The 20,989-nt window shown below is 43.4% G+C and overlaps 1 protein-coding gene across 1 annotated transcript; it reads right to left on the bottom strand.

The window, feature by feature from the left end:
* Positions 1 to 2,977: 2,977 nt before the first annotated feature.
* LOC147912676 (uncharacterized) lies at positions 2,978 to 12,149 on the bottom strand. The gene is made up of 2 exons (XM_087422308.1): positions 12,117 to 12,149; positions 2,978 to 10,703 (listed from the first exon to the last, which is right to left on the bottom strand). Exons 1-2 carry the CDS (start codon positions 12,147 to 12,149, stop codon positions 9,738 to 9,740), a joined length of 999 nt encoding a protein of 332 aa, XP_087278434.1. The 3' UTR covers positions 2,978 to 9,737.
* Positions 12,150 to 20,989: the final 8,840 nt, after the last annotated feature.

Genomic DNA, 20,989 nt, shown 5'->3' with positions numbered 1-20,989 from the left:
TACAGGTTTTGTGGGAACCTTCATAAGTCTTCATTTCTCTGGGGTAAATGCCCAAGAGTGCAGTTGCGGGGTTATATGGTAAGCACACGTTTGGTGTTGTAAGAAACTGCCATACTCTTTTCCAGAGTAGTTGTACCATTTTACATTTCCACCAGCAATGTATGTGTGAACCAGTTTCTCCACATCCTTACCAGCATTTGGTGTTACTGTTTTTTATTTTAGCCATTCTGATGGATGTGTAGTGGTATCTCACTGTGCTTTTAATTTGCATTTCCCTAATGGTTAATAATGTTGAGTATATTTTCATGTTTGCCATCTGTATACCCTTTTCAGTGAAATGTCTGTTCATGTCTTTTGCCCATATTCTAGTGTTTTGCCCATATGCTTGCGTTTTGAGAGATCTTTATATATTCTAGATATAAGTCCTTTGTCAAATATATGGTTTGCAAATGTTTCCTCCCAGTCTGTAGCTTGTCTTTTTATTCCCTTAATAGGGCCTTTAGCAGAGCAAAGAATTTTAATTTAGATGATGTCTAGTTTATCAGTTTTCCTTTTAAGAATCATGTTTTGTGTGTCAAGTTTAAGAACTCTTTGCTTAGCCCTGAGGATTTCCTCCTATATTTTTTCTAAAAGTTTTATAGTTTTACTTTTTTACATTTAAGTCAATCATCAATTTTGAGTTAATTTTTGTATAAGATGTGAGGTTTATGTTGAGGTTAATTTTTTTCCCTATGGATGTTGGGTGTCTTTTTTCTGACACTAAATGTGTAGTTTTTTCCAACACCAACCAATTCTGCAACCCAACTGGGTATCCAACAATTCAATTCAATTCTAAGACCACGAGAATTAGTGCAGACTCCAAAGGTCAAGGGCTCAGTGCCACAAGACTTTCTCCACTTCAGATGCCAGCCATAGGCTACTCACACTTCTGCTTGGCTGACTACAAATTTGGTGGTTTCCACAAAACACCCTCCCTTCAGGTTAGAGAACTAATGACTCAGACCTCAGGAAAACTACTTGTGCTTGCCCATTTAGTATAAAGGATATAACTCAGGAACAGCCAAACAGAAGGACACATAGGGCAGGGTTTGGGAGGTGGGCAGTGTGACAGAACTCCCAGGCCACCTCAAGGCATGCCACCTTTCAGCACATGGTGTGTTCACCAACCCAGAATTCTCTGTATCCCCTTGTCCAAGAGTTTTTATAACCCAATCTCCAGGCCCCCTTCTCTCCCAGGAGGTTAGGGTGTGGGACTGAAAGTTCCTCCCTTCCTTTTGGTGACCACTCACCACCCTGAAGCTATCTAGGGGCCCCATCCAACATCACCGTATTAGTATAAACTCAGGTGTGGTCAAAAGGGGCTCCTTATGAATAACAAGACACTTCTATCACTCAGAAAATTCCAAAGGTTTTAAGAGCTTTGTGCCAGAAGTAAGGAACAAAGACCAAATATGTTTTATTATACCACAGATGTCCAACTGCTCCAACACCATTTGTTGAAAAGCCTATCCTTCCTCCAAGAACAGCTTTCAGTTTGTCAGAACCACACACTCTTGATTACTGTAGCTAAATAGTAACCTTATCATCAGTTATTCCTCCCATTTTTCCTGCTTTTTCAAAAATTGTTGAACAATTTTTTCTATTCTAAGTCTAGTGCTTTCCCATATAAATTCTAGAATAAGCTTGTCTATGTCTACAAAAGATCCTGCTGGGAGTTTGATGAGAACTGTATTATGTACACTTTTTATATTTTTTCTTATCTTATTGAATTGGCTAGGACTTCAAATGTGATTTCAATCGCAGTGGGGAAAGCATCCTTTTTATCTGTTTCCTAATCACTGGGGGGAAATCAGTCTTTCACCATTAATTATGTAAAGTCCTTAAACCAGTGCTAAAGTTGGCTAAAGGTTATTTGTATATGCCCTTTTCAGATTAAGGAAGTTTTTTATTCCTAGTTTGCTGTTATTATTATGAAAGGATAATGAAGTTTGTCAAGTGCTCTGTTAATGTTCTGTCAAGTGCATCTATTAATAAGATCATGCAGTTTCTGTTCTTTAGTCTGTTAATATGATGGATTACATTGACTAGTTTTCAAATACTAAACTAGCCTACATTTCCAGGATAAACCCCTTGGTCATGTTACATTATTGTTTTACATAGTGCAGGATTCTATTTGCTGATATCTTATTGAGAATATCTGTGTCTGTGTTCATGAGGGATAGCAATTTGTAGTTTTCTTGTCATTGTCTGGTTTTAGTATGCAGGTAATATTGGCCTTATGAGTTGGGATGTGTTCCCTCCTCTTCTATTTTCCAGAAGTGTGGAACTGGCATCATTTCTTCCTTAAATGTTGGGTAGAATTCACCAATGAAACTATCTGGGCCTGGAGTTTGTTTTGAAAAGAATCAACTTCTTCAATAGATATTAGGCCTATTCAGTTTATTTCTTGGAGAGTGAGTTTTGATAGTTTGTCTTTCAAGGAATTGGGTCATTTTACCTAAGTTATTGAATTTATGTGCATAGAGTTGTTTATTGTATACCCTAGTTATCCTTCTAATGTCTGTGGGATCTGTAGTGATATCTTCTTTTTCATTCCTGATATCAGTAATTTGTATCTTTTCTCTTTTCTTGGTCCCACCGGCTAGAGGTTTATCCATTTTATAGATCTTTTCAAAGAAACAGCCTTAGGTTTCACTGATTTTTTTTCTTTTATTCTGTTTTTTCATTGTATGAAATGAAAAGTATGTACAAGTATTTAGAAGTAACTGGAAGTAAATGCCAGGAAAACCAATTGAAAGAGTAGAATGTGATTATCTCTGGTGAGGAGTAGTGGTAGGGAGAGGGCAGGAGAAAGAAGGGGAGCTGCCATTTTTCCTTATGAACTTTTGGCATCATTTGACTTTTTCTACCAGATACATGTTAGCTACAATTTGACAAAAATTAAACACACACACACACACACACACACACACTGAAAGGCAGAGTGCAAAAGTTATTTTATTTAAAAATTAATACAAACCCCCCAAACCTCATATATATGTATACACTTGTATAAAAATGTTAACAACAGCAATTCTATAACATTTATACAGCACTTATATAGCAGTGCTAAGCACTGTTTTAAGGACTTTACATATATTAACTCATTTAATTCTCACAGCAACCTTATGAGGTAATATTACCATCCTCATTTATCAGATAAGAAAACTGAGGCAGGGAGGTTCCGTAACCTGCCCAAGTCCCTACAACTATGAAGTGGCAGAGAAAGGATACGAGCTCAGCTGTCTGGCCCCCAAGTCCTGCTCCTGACATCTGCACTGCACTGCCTCTGTATGAAGGTATATATGTATGTAACTACATAGAGAAGAGTATGAAAAAGTCCATAGGAGCTACTAGCACAGTTTAACTATGGCAAGGGCATAAGGGTAAAGGCAGAATATAATTCTTTTACTCTATATACTTCTGTATAGATAATCTAAGTCATATGTGACTTGTGTTATGAGGAGACTTTGTATATACCATAAAGCCACTATTATAAGTAAGTGTATCTGTGGCTGGCCCGTGGCTTAGCGGTTAAGTGCGCGCCCTCCGCTGCTGGTGGTCCAGCTTCGGATCCCGGGTGCGCACCGACACACCGCTTCTCCGGCCATGCTGAGGCCGCGTCCCACATACGGCAGCTAGAAGGATGTGCAGCTGTGACATACAACTATCTACCGGAGCTTTGGGGGGAAAAATAAATAAATAAAATTATAAAAAAATAAAAAAATAAGTAAGTGTACCTGACATAGAAAAACATATCAATGGAACAGAGTCCAGACACATATTAAAATACACATTAGAATGTGGGATTCTGATAAAGATGGAATTTCACTCCATTAGGAAAACAATTTTTCAATAAATAGTGTTGGGGGCCGGCTCCGTGGCTTGGCGGTTGAGTGCGCGCACTCTGATGCTGGCAGCCCGGGTTCGGATCCCGGGCGCGCCCCGAGGCACCACATCTCCGTCCAACCCAAGGCCGAGTCCCGCGTACAGCAACTAGAAGGATGTGAACCTACGACCTACAACTGTCTACTGGGGCTTTGGGGGGAAAAATGAATTTAAAAATAAATAAATAAATAAATAAATAGTGTTGGGACACATGACTATCCAAATGGGAATAAAAAAAGTTGGACCCCAATGCTTCACTACTTATATCAAAATTAATTCCAGGTGGACTTAAGATTTAAATGTAAAGAATGAAGCCACAATAAAGACTTAAAGAAAACAGGAAGACTTTGAAAGTCTTTGTATAGGTTTTTGTTTTTGCTTTCACTCGGGAGATATTTTAATCCAAACACTGCCATCTGCCATTTTTGAGGGATCCATTTATACAAAGGTATCAAGGAGTCGGCTAAGCCTAATTGGTTGAGAATCTGGTCTGTGGATCTCACCTTTTGTCCAGTGAGCAAAGTGAAGTTATAAAGACCAAAGAGAGAGGGAGTTCTGATGATCCCAGCTCCAGTCTGTGTAAGTAAATTAATCCCCAGTTCCATGTTGGCAGTACCCATCAGAACACTATAAATGATACTTCCTGCTGAGAGAATGGCTGCTGTCTTGTATAGGTCTTGTACAGACCCAAAAAAGAAACACAGAAACCATATGGAAAAAAATGATAAACTTAACTACATTAAAAATAAACTTTTGGGGGGCTGGCCCGGTGGCATAGTGGTTAAGTTCACATGCTCCACTTTGGCGGCCCAGGGTTCCCTGGTTCAGATCCCGGGTGCAGACAGACACCACTCATCAAGCCATGCTGTGGCAGCGTCCCACATACAAAACAGAGGAAAATTGGCACAGATGTTAGCTCAGGGCCAATCTTCCTCACCAAAAATAAAAAAATAAACTTTTTTCATGGGAAAACAATTACCATAACTGAAGTCAAAAAACAAATTGTTGGTAAAATATTCGCAGACATAAGACTGGCAATGGCTAAATGTCCTCAATATACAAAGAGCTCTTACAAATCAACAAGGAAAAACAATTCAAGAGAGAATAATGGACTAAGTACAGGAATAGGCAATTAAAATCCAGAAACAGCAATAAAAGTAACTTATAACCCTATCAAAAGATGCTTAACTTCCTTCATAATAAATGGAACAGAAATTAAGGCAAGATGCCACATTTCATAATCAGATTGGGAAAGTTTAACAGCTCTGAACATTGGTAAAGGTATGGGAAAACAGGTACTGCTGCTGAGAATATACACTGTTCACCTTCTTTGGATGACAATTTCTTTCAAAAGTTTCTCAAAAGCAATGTCTCTCAAAAGTTTCAGTGCATATACCTTTGGCCCAGCAATTGCACTCCCACAAATTTATCCAAGTATATCCAGGTATAGCTGCACATATGTGCAAAATGACAGAAGGATGTTATAGTGCAGCATTCATAGCATCAAATACTTGTTTATAATAATCAATCTTCACTGATACATCTGTAGACCTGATTATGAGACCATTAAAAAGACTGAGGCAGACACCTATGCACACACCGAATGGTCTCCAGAACACACGGTGAAGAGATCAATCAACGTAGAACACAAAACATTATACCCTATGTGTCCAGAAATAGCCCCTCCCCCCCATTAAATGTCTCTAGAAGGATACAAAAGAAAGCATCAACAATTGTGGTCTCCAAGGAGGGGCCTCCAGTGAGAAAGAGGATCATTTTTCATTCATTTCCTTACCTACTTTTCAATTCTTTACCACATGCATGGATTGCTTTTTCAACTAAAAGCATTCAGTTCCAAAAAAATAACTACAAAAACCACACATAGGGAGTGTTAAGGCTATCTCAGATGACAAGTGGCAAGAACACACCTGAATGAGCCTTAGTGACACAGGAGAATCCACTGGCTGTCTATCAGGGAACCTCGCAGTGTAAGTGCAGCCTGGCCTCTGGGGGGCTGGGAAATGCCAACGCTCCACCCTGTTTCTGTCTCAGCCCCACGTTACTGTCTCTATAAGGCCACATGACCCTGTCTCTGCCCTTCTCTCTACCCTTCATTCTCATCCCTGCCCATGGTAGAAAGTAGCTGCCTCAGCCCCCAAGACGACCTGTTCTCACCAGTCCAGCAGCCACCGCTGACTGCCCAGAGTCCTTGAGTCCAATTACGTCTCCCTAAGGGAGGTGCCCATGTCAGGGACCCCAGCTCCACTACTGGGGGCCAAGAAAGTAAGAACACAAATCCTGCTGCTCCTTCAGCACAAGACTCCAACTGAGGCCCTGGTCATGACTCTTCCATCATCAAAATGAACACGGCAGCTCCCACTAGTATTTGGTGGAGGGAAGAGGGAAATGCTGCAAATGCTGATGGAGCAGGGCAAAGCGAGATTGGGGATGGCCTGTGGGAACAGAAGGGCCTGTAAGTCTCCTAGAGGTTGGGCTGTCTGACATGCTATAGAGCTGGTTCCCGGCCACAGGGGCCACATGGCCCACAAGGCCAACCCTGTTCAAGTGGAATGTGTCTCACTCTTCATGTGAGCCCACAGAGGCAACATCTCATGAGAAGTCTAGCTCTAGACTGGACTGGACATGTGTGGCTCAGTTTCCCTTGGAGCAGCAGTTATCATGTGACTTTGGTTCAGCTGCTGGGGCAGGGCCTTTGGGGAGTCTTGGGTGCATGGGATAAACTGTGGCATGAGCAGAAGTCCTTGTGGTCCTGAGTCCAGGGCACAGGGCAACATCTTCCTTCTCACCCCAATATATGCCATTACTCTGGGAAACACACACCCAACGGCCAACCCACCGACACCTCATCTTTTCAGTGCCTGGTGCCCCCCCCCATGTGGGTGAGGTATCCACACAACCCAGCTGCCATCACCCACACCCTGGAGATTCCAGCCCCCTTGCCCTCTAGTCTTCTCCCGGCTAGCTCCTTCAACTCTGCTCCCCGCAGGACGCCTCCAGCCAATCACGTACACTAGTTTGGGAAGCAATGTCATCTATGAACGGGTGGTGATAGGTTCTGAGAGTCTACAGAGGCTTGGGGAGGCCGCTGGTGTCCCTTCTCTTCCAGCCTCCTGAGTCAGAGGGAACATCAATATCATCATAATCAATGGTAACTACAACAAAATCATCAACAATAACAAAAACATCATTGATAACAAGAGCAGCAGTAATAATAGGAGCAATAATAGCAACAACAGGGGTGGGAGTAGCAGCAGCTAATACACACGGAAGCCTGTTACGTCCCCGGCACTCTACACATCTCACTTCACTTAATCCTAATGAGGTAGGGCTTATCCACATTTTATAAGTGAGGAACTAAGGCAGAGGAGGCTCAATAATACACTTAAGACCTTACAGCTATTGAGAGGTAAACCCTTAAGACACTCGTGTGTGACTAAAGATGTACTCCTAACCACAGACACTAACACTCACATGGCCCTGGTCCAACGTTGTCATGCAATTTCATACAATTTTCTTTAACCGGGATTGAGTTTCCTGCATAGGCCTCTGTGCAGCCAAGGATTTACCACTTAAATTAGCATCTATTGACTGTCAGGCACAGTGTTTTCCTTTATAAATAAAAGGCCCAAAGTGCACCCATGCATATACACACATACAATATTGAATGTAAAGATTTAAGCTAGAATAGAAGCACCATGAGAGCAGAATGTTTTCCCTGTTTAACCAGCTTGTTAAGAGCCTACATACACTTCTGTGTTTTGCTTCTCTCCAAATGAGAATTTCCAATCTTGCAATAAAATATAACAATTGCAGCTGATACAGGCCACAAGAAAGAAATTGAACAACACTCAATATCCAGCAATGTTGGAGGAACTATGTCACCATCTTTAGCTCCCACAGATACATCAGTTATCTCAGCAACAGGCTTCTCCTTGAAAGTCCTAGTCTCTCCTCAAATGCATGAATCTCACTAGTCATTCAATTCCTCCTCCTGATATTACTGTTATTTTATCAAATCTAAGACACAATTGATGGTAAGATGCACATTTTATGTGCTACTAAGAGGAGAAAAGACTGCCAATTAAACTATGGCATGCCATTGATTAACCTGATTTCTGAGATGTTAAAACCTGAAAAGAACGTGTATCAGGATAAATTAAATACAGTGAGTCCTTGGGGTTCTGTGTCAGGACTAACTTCCAGGCACACATTTCTTCTAGAAATGTGTTAAAAACCTGACCATGGATTTTAATGGGACAAATATCCTATAAGAGGGTTCTCTCCAGAACTTTTTCTCTGATGCACTCAAGTTGTGCTGCCCAATGAAGTAGCCACTGGATGTGCTGTTACAAAGAATCTGACATGTAGCGAATGCCATATGCTTAAATGACAGTACTTGGGATATAGGTGCTAAAATAAAATGTTATTGACATTAATTTCACCTGTTTCTTTTTACTTTTTGTTTTCTTTTGTTTTGAGGAAGATTGGCCCTGAGCTAACATCTGTTGCCAATCTTCCTCTTTTTCTTTTGTTTTTTGTTTTCCTTTTTTCTCCCGAAAGCTCCAGTACATAGTTGTATGTCATAGTTGTCCTTCTAGTTGCTCTATGTGGGACACCACCTCAGCATGGCTTGATGAGTGGTGAATAGGTCCACACCTAGGATCTGAACCAGCAAACCCTGGGCTGCTGAAGCGGAGCGCGTTAACTTAACTGCTACACCACCAGGCCAGCCCCTTTTCACTTTTTTTAATGTGGCCACTAAAGAATTTGAAATTATATATGTGGCTCAGATTATTCTATCAGATAGCACTACTCTGGAAGATCAGATCTCCAACTGGAAGCTTTCCCACATGGAGTATGTTTGCTATGTCTCTAGTATGAGTTTTCTTATCACACTAAGGTTAGCGTCAACTTAGGAGATTTTTCCAAATTATCATTCTATATTGGCCAATTCAAAAATTCACTCTTTCTCCCCAAGAGTTTCAGCAGGAGTTCTTACTGAAACCTCAAACTCATCACATTAACCAAATCTTCTGATGCAAAGAAAGGCAAGAGTTCCAGTTTAAATGCTTTCCACATTCATGCCATTCCTCGGTTTTGATTTACACATCACATGCACGTCATGTAACATCAGAAAGAAAAGCCATGAGCAGTCTCCCCCTGCCACCCTGGACCCCTCTCTCAACCCTGTCACCATCATTCAAAAGGTTCCGGGCCGGCCCCGTGGCTTAGCGGTTAAGTGCGTGCGCTCTGCTACTGGCGGCCCAGGTTCGAATCCCGGGCGTGCACCGACGCACCGCTTCTCCGGCCATGCTGAGGCCGCGTCCCACATACAGCAACTAGAAGGATCTGCAACTATGACGTACAACTACCTGCTAGGGCTTTGGGGGAAAAAAAAGGAGGAGGATTGGCAATAGATGTTAGCTCAGAGCCGGTCTTCCTCAGCGAAAAGAGGAGGATTAGCACGGATGTTAGCTCAGGGCTAATCTTTCTCACAAAAAAAAAAAAAAGGTTCCACACAAAACAGAGATGTGTCACAGTCTCATGTTTAGCAAAGGTTCAACAATCCCTGAAGGTCTTAACACATTTGTTCTGTTTCTAGAGTTTCTTTCCAGTAAGTCCAGCAGCATGGCAGAAGAATTCTCCCAAGTGCTAATATGGACACAACGTCAAGGGTTTCTGTTCCAAGGAGCAAAGGATGAATTGTATTATTTTCAAAGAGCTGCTCTTCAATATAAAGTCTCTGACAGTGGGCAAGTAAAGAGAATCAGACAGAGCCATCATCACATTCACTGAGTCCCCAGAAGTCTCTCTCTAGTGTGCCAACGTTGGTGTCTGATAAGAGCACGGCTGCTCTGGAAACCTTGCCCACATGGGACACACTGTTGCAGGGCCTCTCGAGCATGGATTCTCTGGTGCTTGGTCAGACAGGAGCTGTCCCTGAAAGCTTTGCCACACTGATTACACTCATAGGGCTTCTCGCCAGTATGAGTCCTCTGATGCCGGATGAGACCAGTGATGTTCCTGAAAAGTTTCTGACACTGGCCACAGCCATAGGGCTTCTCGCCAGTGTGAATTCTCTGGGGCCTGATGAGGTAAGCGCTCTCGATGAAAGTTTTCCCACATTCTTCACACTGGTAGGGTTTCTTTCCAGAATGGATTTTTTGATGCATGATGAGGTGACCATTGTGATTGAATGATTTTCCACAATCCACACACTTATAGGGTTTTTCTCCAGTGTGAATTCTCCCATGTTTAACTAGGTATGAGCCATCGACGAATGCCTTTCCACATTCAGTACATACATAGGGCTTCGCTCCAGTGTGAATTCTGAGATGGAAAATAACGTGGGAGACATCAGGGAAGGATTTTTCACACTCATTACATTTGAACGGCTTTTCTCCAATATGAGTTCTGTGATGCAAAACAAGGGAAGAGTGGCAGCTGAAGGACTTCCCACACCAGTCACATTCATAGGGCTTCTCTCCTGTGTGGCTCCTCTCATGCTTGATAAAGGCAGAGCCAGCACTGAAGGCTTTCCCACATTTACTGCATTTATAGGGCTTCTCTCCTGTGTGGATTCTCTGATGCACAATCAGGTTGTAGTTCTTGGAGAAGGATTTCCCACGCTCATTACAGGTATAAGGTCTCTCTCCAGTGTGAGTCCTCTGGTGTCCAAGGAAGTGAGATTTCTGTCTGAAGGACCGTCCACAGTCCCTGCAGTCATAGCATTTGTCTCCAGAGTTACTTCGATTCTGCTAATCAGGGCATGTGCCCTGATCAGACACCTCGTCACAGCCCTCCCCTCTGTGTGGCTGCCTTTCTCTGATGATTCCACCCTGTTCACAAAGTGGTGCACAACAGCTGTAGGAATCACCACTTTCAGTACATCTGGAGGGCTCATCTCCTCCTAGATCTCCACCAAGGTGGCCCAGCTGAGCCGCCTGGCTGACGGCTGCTCTACAGTCACCATTTTCATCAAGCATGTGACCTTCACAGCTTTTCCAACAATTACATATATAACTGGAATGCTTAACATCTGAGTTGTATTCACAGAAAGCTTTTGTTGTGGGACCTTTCTGAGATGGAGCGAGGACTGAGCAGAGACTCATGCTTTCTCCACATTCAGGATGACCAGAACCTCTCTCTAGACCCTCTGTGTTCTTCTGGGTGGATGCTGCGTGCCTCAAATGGTTCTCTGGGTTATGGAGCATTTGCACCTGGTCCTCACATTCCCAGATTTCTCCTAAAGTATACAAACAGGAATCATCCATCCTGAATCTTTCCATTTTCATGAAATTGGTTGGTTCTTCCCCAACAACATCCTGACTTGATGCTTCCATTTTGACTTGTTTCCCAGGCTGGGGGTGGGGGGAGGGAGAAAATATTTGAATTCTTAGAGAAAAAAAGAGTTAAAACAGTGGCACACAAACGTTAAAATTGGCCAGGCGCATGTCTACTAAAACAGATCCTATACCCACCCTACTACAGCAATTCCATTCATAGGTGTACAGCCAAGAGAAATGTGTTCACACATTCACAGCAACATGGTTCATAACAACCTGAAACTGGACACAACCCAAAAGTCCAAGAACTGGGGACTGGATGAATAAATTGTGGTTTAGTCACATGATGGAATACTACGCATCAATAGAAGTGAACAAACTACAAGTACACAAAACAATATGGGTTAATCCCTCAAGCATAATGTTGAATGAAAGAAGTCAGACCCAAAGTGCACAGTGCCTTTACTTTGTGAAAATTCTGAGCTGTACACTTATGTATATTTTTCAGCATGTATATTACATTTCCGTGGAAAGTTTTAAAAAACTACACACATACCCCAAAATAAGAAATCAGTCAGGCATATGTGGATTTGTTCAGATATGGACCTGAAGGGTGGAAACAGAATATGAAGATGATGAAGGACGGAGCCATTTATAGAGGATAAAAATAGATTTAGAGATTTTTAATCTTAACAGAGGGTGAAGAATATCTACTAAAGAGGGCTGGCCCACCAGAAGGGGGGGGGACTTTTAAGGAGAAACCTCCCCTCCTCCCTCCCTGAAGCACTAAGTGAGCAGTATGCTGACACCCCCCCCCCCACCGTACGTCAGGAACACCAAGACCATTTATTATGATCCCACCTGCTGCCACAAGCTGCTCACCTTCCCATCTGTCTCACCATCCAATGACCCCATCTGCAGCTCAATTCTTAATGGGGTGAGTGAACATACAGCTCCCCAACCTCAGATCCATGCACAGACCTCAGCCACTACAGGCTTCACTGAGAGAGCATGTAAGGCACGAGACAGAGTGCAGTTTGGTGGCCTCGCGATCCTAGCTGAACTCTGGCTCAACTGCCTTATAAAGTACTGGAGATGGGCCGGCCCTGTGGCTTAGTGGTTAAGTGCATGCGCTTCGCTGCTAGCGGCCCGGGTTCGGATCCCGGGCACGCACCGCTTCTCCGGCCATGCTGAGGCCGCATCCCATATACAGCAACTAGAAAGATGTGCAGCTATGACATACAACTATCTACTGGGGCTTTGGGGGGAAAAAAATAAATAAATAAAATCTTTAAAAAAAAAAATAATAAAGTACTGGAGAGAGCTCCGTGATGCACCCATAGGTTCTCCATGACCACGGCTGTTACCACACTCTCAAACAGGTGAACGGATTCACAGCTCCTGGAGAATGTCTCACTCCAGATACCCCATCTTTGTTCTCTCTCTGGACTCCTGGCTGGACCAGATCTAGGCACAGCACAACAGAGAGCTGCCTCTACTGCAGACCCTCTGGACTCCTCACACGCATGGCCCTTGTCAGGAATCACAATCTCTCCAGGTCTGCCCATAAATCCGTGTCCTCTTCTCGTATCACACCAGGGTCTCGCGTACATGAACCCAAGCTCACTCTGACCTCTGGGCTTCTTCCTCAAGGCCCAGTCCTCCCCTTAGGCCAGGGATGCCAACAGTCGAGTACAATGTGTCTCAGGCTGTGGAGACTGAACTCCAGATGGAGTACTGATTAGTTTATTTTTATTGAAATTTTTATTGAAATAATTGTAGATTCTCATGCACTTGTAAGAAAGAATACAGAACGATGCTTTGTACACTTTGTTTACTTCCCCCCAATGGTGACATTTTGCAAAACTACAGTAAAATATCACAACCAGGATTCTGACTTCCATATGACACACCAATCCTATCACACTGCCCCAACTGTGGTTGTCCTCATTTGTCTGTGTGTGCATTACGTTCTACAAGCCTAGATATACACTAAGTTTTATCACCTATGGAGGTTCTCATGTACACACCAGTCAACACCAAGAGCATCTCTACCATGCGTTCCCTTTTATAACCACACCCACCTCCCGCCCCTGCCCAGGGTAATGATTTTAATGCCTTCTTTGTCTCCTGAGGATCCTGATTCCTCCCAAGTGAAAATGACTTTAATAAAAGGTATTACAGGAGGACAGATGTCATACTCGTGGAAACTGAAATCTTGCCTCTCTGATGACTACTCATGTTCCACCCAGGGCTCCTCTCAATGCTTTCATCTCTCATCCATCTTCCACGTTTCTTTTTCCTTTCTGTGTCATTGGCCCAGACAGCAGAGGCTCTGCACCTCACCAAATACCTTTCTATGCTTCAGGGTGACTTTGTTATTCTCTCATTAATGAAAAACAAAGGTCCCCTTTTCTGAAAGAACCAGGGTTCCCAACAACTGTGCTGCTTTCTGCCATGTTATTTTGTTGCCACGTTGATTCTTAAATCCTGGATCATGACTTTAATGAAGAGGCAGCCCAGCTACGACAGTAACTGGCCTTGGGCAGCCACGCTCCTCTCAAGAGGCCAATCACCTCTGATAAGTCTCTGGGTTTGCATTTCCAAAATCAGACACCATATTAAGAGAAACAAAAATTTCAAGATGTCTTGACTCCTAATCTACCTAATTCTATCTTGGTGAAATGTCAACAATATAAACATGTTTCAGAGAGTGTTCACAGGAAAGGTGGGAAGATTGTGGAGATTTGCCAAGGGCCTCACTGTGCAGAAATGTCCATCCCCTCAGGGGAAATCTGGCTCCCACCGCCCCAAAAACCCTGCACTGCACCCCAACAGAGTATGTCTTCCACTCTGTGCTGACATTGCTGGTTCCAGGAATAAACCGCAACCCTTCCATTTTCTCATCACCACCAGTGCTTTCAGCTTTCCTGCCTAGAGACTCTGCTAAAAGCCACAGAATAGAAACTAGGTCTTCTACAAGGGCAGTCTCAGAGCCTCCACGGAAACGAGCAAACCAGGTACTTCTAATTACAGTACCTCATGGGTATGAGATTGTGAGTTGCTATCCCCTAGACAACTGTCAGACTGAACTGAGGGGCAGAGTCAGGATCTCCAGTATGACTTTTAGTGCCAAAGCAAGCGATGACTCTATAAAAGTGGACTGCTGCACCAATAGCCAGTGAAATAAGAATTAATTAAGATTGAACAAATTGGTGGAGGAATTCTCACGGTGGTTATTTCTTTGGAATATTTGGTATTATTTTTACTATTTCATCTTCTGATGGTTATATGATCTACTTCCAACCCTTAGTGTAGTAAAATATTGTTTAAATGGTTTCTCATTCTCATTGACTCCTCAGAATTCAAGAGTAACCAGTTCCCCTGAGCTTCTTTACTTGTAACAGCAATGTGGTTATTTGCAGAAGTTCTAAAAGAATTGGCCCTCATTTTTAACAGGATATAGCTTGACAAATCAATTGTGCAATCAAGCATGTCTGAAGTGCCACTTTTGAGAATAAATCCTACCATGTGACAAGGCCACTACGTGGCACGCCCACCATGAAAGAACAAGGGTTAGCCTTCCTCTGTGGCAGCAGCTACACGAAGCTCATAGGGAACAGCCTGGAACCTGTTCCGTGTCTTACAGCTTTGTAGAAAGAGAGGAAGGTCCTCCTGGCAAGCTAGGAAAATGACCAGATTTGGGGAGTTCGAGGAAGGAGGAATTGAGCCGAATGTCCAGGTAGTGCAGACGCACTCCAGGAGATGCACTTCTTGGGTTTGGCTTCCCATACTCAGTATAAAAAAGCAAACCAGAGAAATAATAACAGAAACCTTTGCAGTGACGGAGGCGAGTGAAAGCATGGTCTAGATCCTTGCTAACCCCCCAGGCAGTTCAGAGTCACTGAAGAGCCAGCGGCACCACAGCCAAGGTGGGGTTTACTCTGGGTACTAACTCCCATTGAGAAATGCTGGTTCACGCTGCTAAGAAACAAGATGATCAAGGAGAACCAGCAACTGTGCAAACAGCAAAGCTGTTGGTTTCTATACATAATCGCGCATCATCTGCAACTGTGTTTTCAGGGGCTTCAGAAAGAATCTATCTGGGCCGGCCCCGTGGCGTGGTGGTTAAGTGCGCGCACTCCGCTGCTGGTGGCCCAGGTTCAGATCCTGGGCACACACCGACGCACCGCTTGTCAGGCCATGCCATGGCAGCATCCTACATAAAGTGGAGGAAGATTGGCACAGATGTTAGCTCAGGGCCAGTGTTCCTCAGCAAAAAGTGGAGGACTGGCATGGATGTTAGCTCAGGGCTGATCTTCCTCACAAAAAAAAAAAAGAAAAGAAAAGATAAAGAATCTAGCCATATTTCTGACATCCCCTCATCAAGGAGACGCTTGATCTCCAACGGTCTCCGAGACGCTTCTCCGATGTCTGGTGATGCCTTGTTCTCCATCTGTCCAAACAAGAGTTTTCTCCTCCTCTCTCCTGCCTCTCTGCCTTGCTCTCCCAAATCAGCACAGTACACTAGGCTCGCGCTATCGTGCTGACCTCACCTCTCCCACCACGTGGCTCCTCTGAATCCAGATTTGCATACTGGACTGCCCACCCCTCACTAACTCTCAGCTCTGCCAGGCACTGCAGACTACAGAGACCAAAAGCTGCATGCCTGACTCCTACTCCTGCAATTCCCACCTACCCGTGCTGCTCTTCCCTCAGTCTTACCCCTCCCAGTAAATGGCTACTCCATTTTCCCAGGGGAGCAGGCCAGAAACCTGGGTGATATCTTCCACTTTGCTCCTTTTCTCAAAAGTCACATCTACTGTGTCAGCTCTGACCTTCAAATACATCCAGTTCCCACCACTTCACATCTCCTCCACCACTGCTACTGTGGTCCAAGCTACAGTCATTCATTTTTTATTTTAAGTTGAGGTATAACTTAGATACAATAAATCCAAAGTGAGCCATTCACTGAGTCTTTAGATGTGTCTCTATGAGTTTTCCTATGTGTAGACAGCCGCACAACCAGAGATCATGACATAAAGCATCCCCACCTCCTGGCAGGTAACCACTACTGTAGCCTCACTGCCACAGACTACTCTGTTTAGCCCTGAACTGCACGTGGGCAGGATCACACCATCTGCACGTTCTGGTGTTGAGCTTGTGTTGTTCAACAAAAGCTCTCAGAGTCATTCATACGGCAAGCGAACTGGACCAAACATTTAAGGAACAATTAACACCAATCCTTCTCTAATTCCCCTAAAAAACTGAGGAGAGAACAGTTCCTACTTCATTCTATGAGGCCAGCATTACTGATACTAAAGCCAGTCAAGCACACTACAAGAAAACGACAAACCAATATTCCTCATGAATACTGATGCCAAAATCCTCAACAAAACACTAACAAACCAAATTCAACAGCATATTTAAAGGATTATACACCATGACCAAGTGGGATTTATTCCTGGAATGCAAAGATGGTTCAACCTATGAAAATCAATCAATGTAACACACCACATTAACAGAATAAAGGAAAAAACCACATGATCATCTCAACTGATGCAGGAAAAGCACTGGACAAAATTTAACACTTTTTCAGGATAAAAACACCCAACGAATTAGGAACAGAAGGAAACTACTTCAACATAATAAAGCCTATATATGAAAAACTCACAGCTAACATCATACTCAATGGTGAAAGATTGAAAGCTTTTCCCCTAAGATCACAAAGATGTCCACTTTCACCACTTCTATTAAACACAGTGTTGGAAGTTCTAGCCAGAGGTATTAGGCAAGAAAAAGAAATAAAAGGCATCAAAATCTGAAAGGAAGAGGTAAAATTATCTCTATTTGTAGACGACATGATCTACACTAAAGATTACTTACACACACACACACACAAACCTGTCAGAATAAAAAAAATTCAGCCAAGTTGCAAAATACAAAACAACACACAAAAATCAGTAGCACTTCTATACACTAACAATGAACAATCTGAAAAATAAATTAAGAAAACAATTGCAGACGAGAGGAATCAAGATGGCGGCGTAAGCAGACTCGGAACTCACCTCCTCCCGTGGACACAGCCAATTTACAACTACTCGTGGAAAAATTACCCCTGAGACAGAACTGAAAACTGGATGAGAGGAACTCCTGCAACAACGGACAATCCTAACTGAGGTGGAAGAGGCAGAGACTCCCTTCTGGAGAGGAAAAACGCCGCCTTCACAAGCCGCCAGCTTCACGGCCGCTGGGAGCAGCTCACAGGTACGCAGCCCTCCCTGGAGGCGCGGGGTCCTGAGCCGGGGAGCGCCCCCACTGTGGGCATTTTGTGGACCCAGCACAATCGACACCAGCGGCATAATATCTGACTGTGCCTGCTACTAAAACACTGGGGAGCACCCCCAGAAAACCCGGTTCACAAAGAAACTAAAACTGGCTCTTAAAGGGCCCGCGCGCAAACTCACCCGTTTCAGGAAGCACCCTAAAATCACCAGAAAGAAAGGTGTACAGTGCTTTGGTGACAAGAGACTCACCTAATAGGCCCTGAGTGCATCTCGGTGAGACCTCTCCAGGGACTGGGACATTGGCAGCGGCCATTGTTGTGGCCTGGTGTGGGCGTGCTGACACAGACACCATTGGAGTTCTCCCTGAGGCCTGCTAGCCCAGGGTCTGCCCCACCCGCTAGAGCACCGATTTAATCCAGTTCAGCCAGGGCAGGCAGCCCACCCTAGAGACTGGCCCCACCCAACAACAAGCCCTCAGGCAACTTGTGGGCCTGCATAGATTGGTGACTGGATTCTCTGCAGCCTAGCAACTGAGCCGACTTGAGCAGGGCAGGGTGGGCACAAGGAGCGGGTGGAGAGTGTGGGGTGGTGGCAGAGTGTGTGGGGCTCCCGCCGTGGAGAGACTGGGTCCGCTTGGGGAGGTCGGGGCACTCACACGGGGCAGGACTGTGTTGACTGTGTGTGTGGACCTGTGGGCGGCAGGGCTTCTCAGCCGCAGAAGACTTGTACTTCTCAAAGACCCACATAGGAGGTTTGCTCCACCTTCCAAAACCTGATACAATTGGGTGCTCCTGTGCCTGAGGCCAGCCCCACCCAGCTGCAATCCTCAGAGAGCTGACAAGAGACCTAATAGGCTAGAGGCTTACAGCAATTGTAAGGCCCTGAGCCTAACAACCTGCCACAGTGGGGGCCTACTCACTTAAAAGAAATACTGCAACACAAATGTGGTATTAGAACTTGCAGCCAACTGTGCTGGGGATCCCCACACCTGATAAAGAGACTGAAGGGCCCACAACAACTACAAGCAGCTGAGCATTACAACAGCTGGCCAGGAGCATAACTCAGCCTCCTGGGCGCCTACAGGGAGAGCAAACAGGCCACAACAGAAGGATACACGTAGCCCACATAGGGGTCACCCTGGAACTTTGAGAACTGAGGGAAGCACACTGGAAGCCTCCTAAGCCATCAGTTACATAAAGTCACCTATCCAAGAGCAGGAGGCGTAGCTGACCTACCTAATACGTGAGACACAAGCACAGGGAAAGAGGCAAAATGAAGAGGCAAAAGAATACATTCCAAGTAAGGGAACAGGACAAAACCCCAGAAAAGGAACTAAGTGAAACAGAAATGAGCAACCTACCCGACAGAGAGTTCAAACTAAGAGTGTTAAGGATGCTCACTGATCTGGGGAGAAGAATAGATGAACTCAGTGAGAATGTCAACAAAGAAATGGAAGATATAAAAAAGAACCAATCAGAAATGAAGAATACAATACTGGAAATGAAAAATTCATTAGAGGGACTCAAAAGCAGAGTAGAGGATACAGAAGAACGGATCTGTGAGCTGCACGAAAGACTAGAAGAAATTACCCGAGGTGAACAGGTAAAAGAGAAAAGAATTAAAAAGACTGAGGACAGTCTAAGGGACCTCTGGGACAACATCAAGCGCACTAACATCCGTGTTATAGGTGTCCCGGAAGGAGAAGAGCGAGACAAGGGGGCAGAGAATCTATTTCAAGAAATAATAGATGAAAACTCCCTAACCTAAGGAAGGAAACAGACATCCAGGTACAGGAAGCACAGAGAGCCCCAAACAAGATAAACCCAAAGAGGCCCACACCAAGACACATCATAATCAAAATGTCCAGAATTAAAGATAAAGAGAGAATCCTAAAAGCCACAAGAGAATGTCAAGTTACTTACAAAGGAAACCCCATAAGGCTATCAGCTGACTTCTCTGCAGAAACCTTACAGGCTAGAAGAGAATGGCACGATATATTTAAAGTGCTAAAAGGAAAAAACTTACAGCCAAGAATACTCTACCCAGCAAGGTTATCATTCAAAATGGAAGGAGAGATCAAAATTTTCCCAGATAAGCAAAAATTAAAGGAGTTTGTCACCAAGAAACCAGTGCTACAAGAAATGTTAAAGGGACTGATTTAAGGGGAAAAGAAAAGAAAAGACCACAAATAGGAAAAATTATCTATTTCCATGATTAGAACGTAATGGATACAAATGCACAACAAAGAGGTTAGATATGATATCAAAAACATGAGGGAGGAGGGAGTTAAAGAGTACAGCTTTCAGACAGAGGTCAAACTAAAGTGACCATCAATTCTGTATAGAAGAAGAAAGGAACAGAGAAGGACTACTAAAACACTGAGAAAAAAAAAAAAAGTAAAAAAAGGAAGTAAGAACATACTTATCAATAGCTACTTTAAACGTCAATGGACTAAATGCTCCAATTAAAAGGCATAGGGTGGCTGACTGGATAAAAAAACAAGACCCATATATATGCTGCATACAAGAGACACACTTCAGACCTAAAGACACTCACAAACTGAAAGTGAAGGGATGGAAAAAGATACTCCACGCAAATGGCAATGAAAAGAAAGCTGGGGTAGCAGTACTCATATCAGACAAAATAGACTTTAAAACAAAAACTGTAAAAAGAGACAAAGAAGGGCATTACATAATGATCAAGGGAACAATCCAACAAGAGGATATAACACTTGTAAATATCTACGCACCCAATGTAGGTGCACCTAAATATATAAAGCAATTATTAACAGACATAAAAACAGAAATAGACAGTAACACAATAATAGTAGGGGACTTTAACACTCCACTTACACCAACGGATAGATCATCCAAACAGAAGATCAATAAGGAAACATTGGCCTTAAACGACACACTACAACAGATGGACCTAGTAGATATATACAGAGCATTCCATCCAAAAACCGAAGAATACACGTTCTTTTCAAAGGCACATGGAACATTCTCCAGGATTGATCACATATTAGGCCACAAAACAAGTCTCCATAAATTTAAGAAGATTGAAATAATACCAAGCATCTTTTCTGACCACAACGGTATGAAACTAGAAATCAACTATAGGAAGAAAATCAGAAAAGCCACAAATATGTGGAGATTAAACAAAATGCTACTGAACAACGACTGGTTAACGAAGAAATCAAAGAAGAAATCAAAAAATACCTGGAGACAAATGAAAATGAAAATACGACATGCCAGAATTTATGGGATACAGCAAAAGCAGTTCTAAGAGGGAAGTTTATAGCGATACAGGCCTATCTCAACAAACAAGAAAAATCTCAAATAAACAATCTAACAATGCACCTGAAGGAACTGGAAAAAGAAGAACAAACAAAGCCCAAAATCAGTAGAAGAAGGGAAATCATAAAAATCAGAGCAGAAATAAATGAAATAGAGACCAAAAAAATAGAAA

Source organism: Ceratotherium simum, chromosome 33, assembly GCF_057802395.1.
Source record: "Ceratotherium simum simum isolate JZ-2026a chromosome 33, ASM5780239v1, whole genome shotgun sequence".
Lineage (NCBI taxonomy): Eukaryota > Metazoa > Chordata > Mammalia > Perissodactyla > Rhinocerotidae > Ceratotherium > Ceratotherium simum.
Note: the sequence above shows the minus strand (reverse complement) of the source record. Positions and strands in the feature narration are given on the sequence as shown.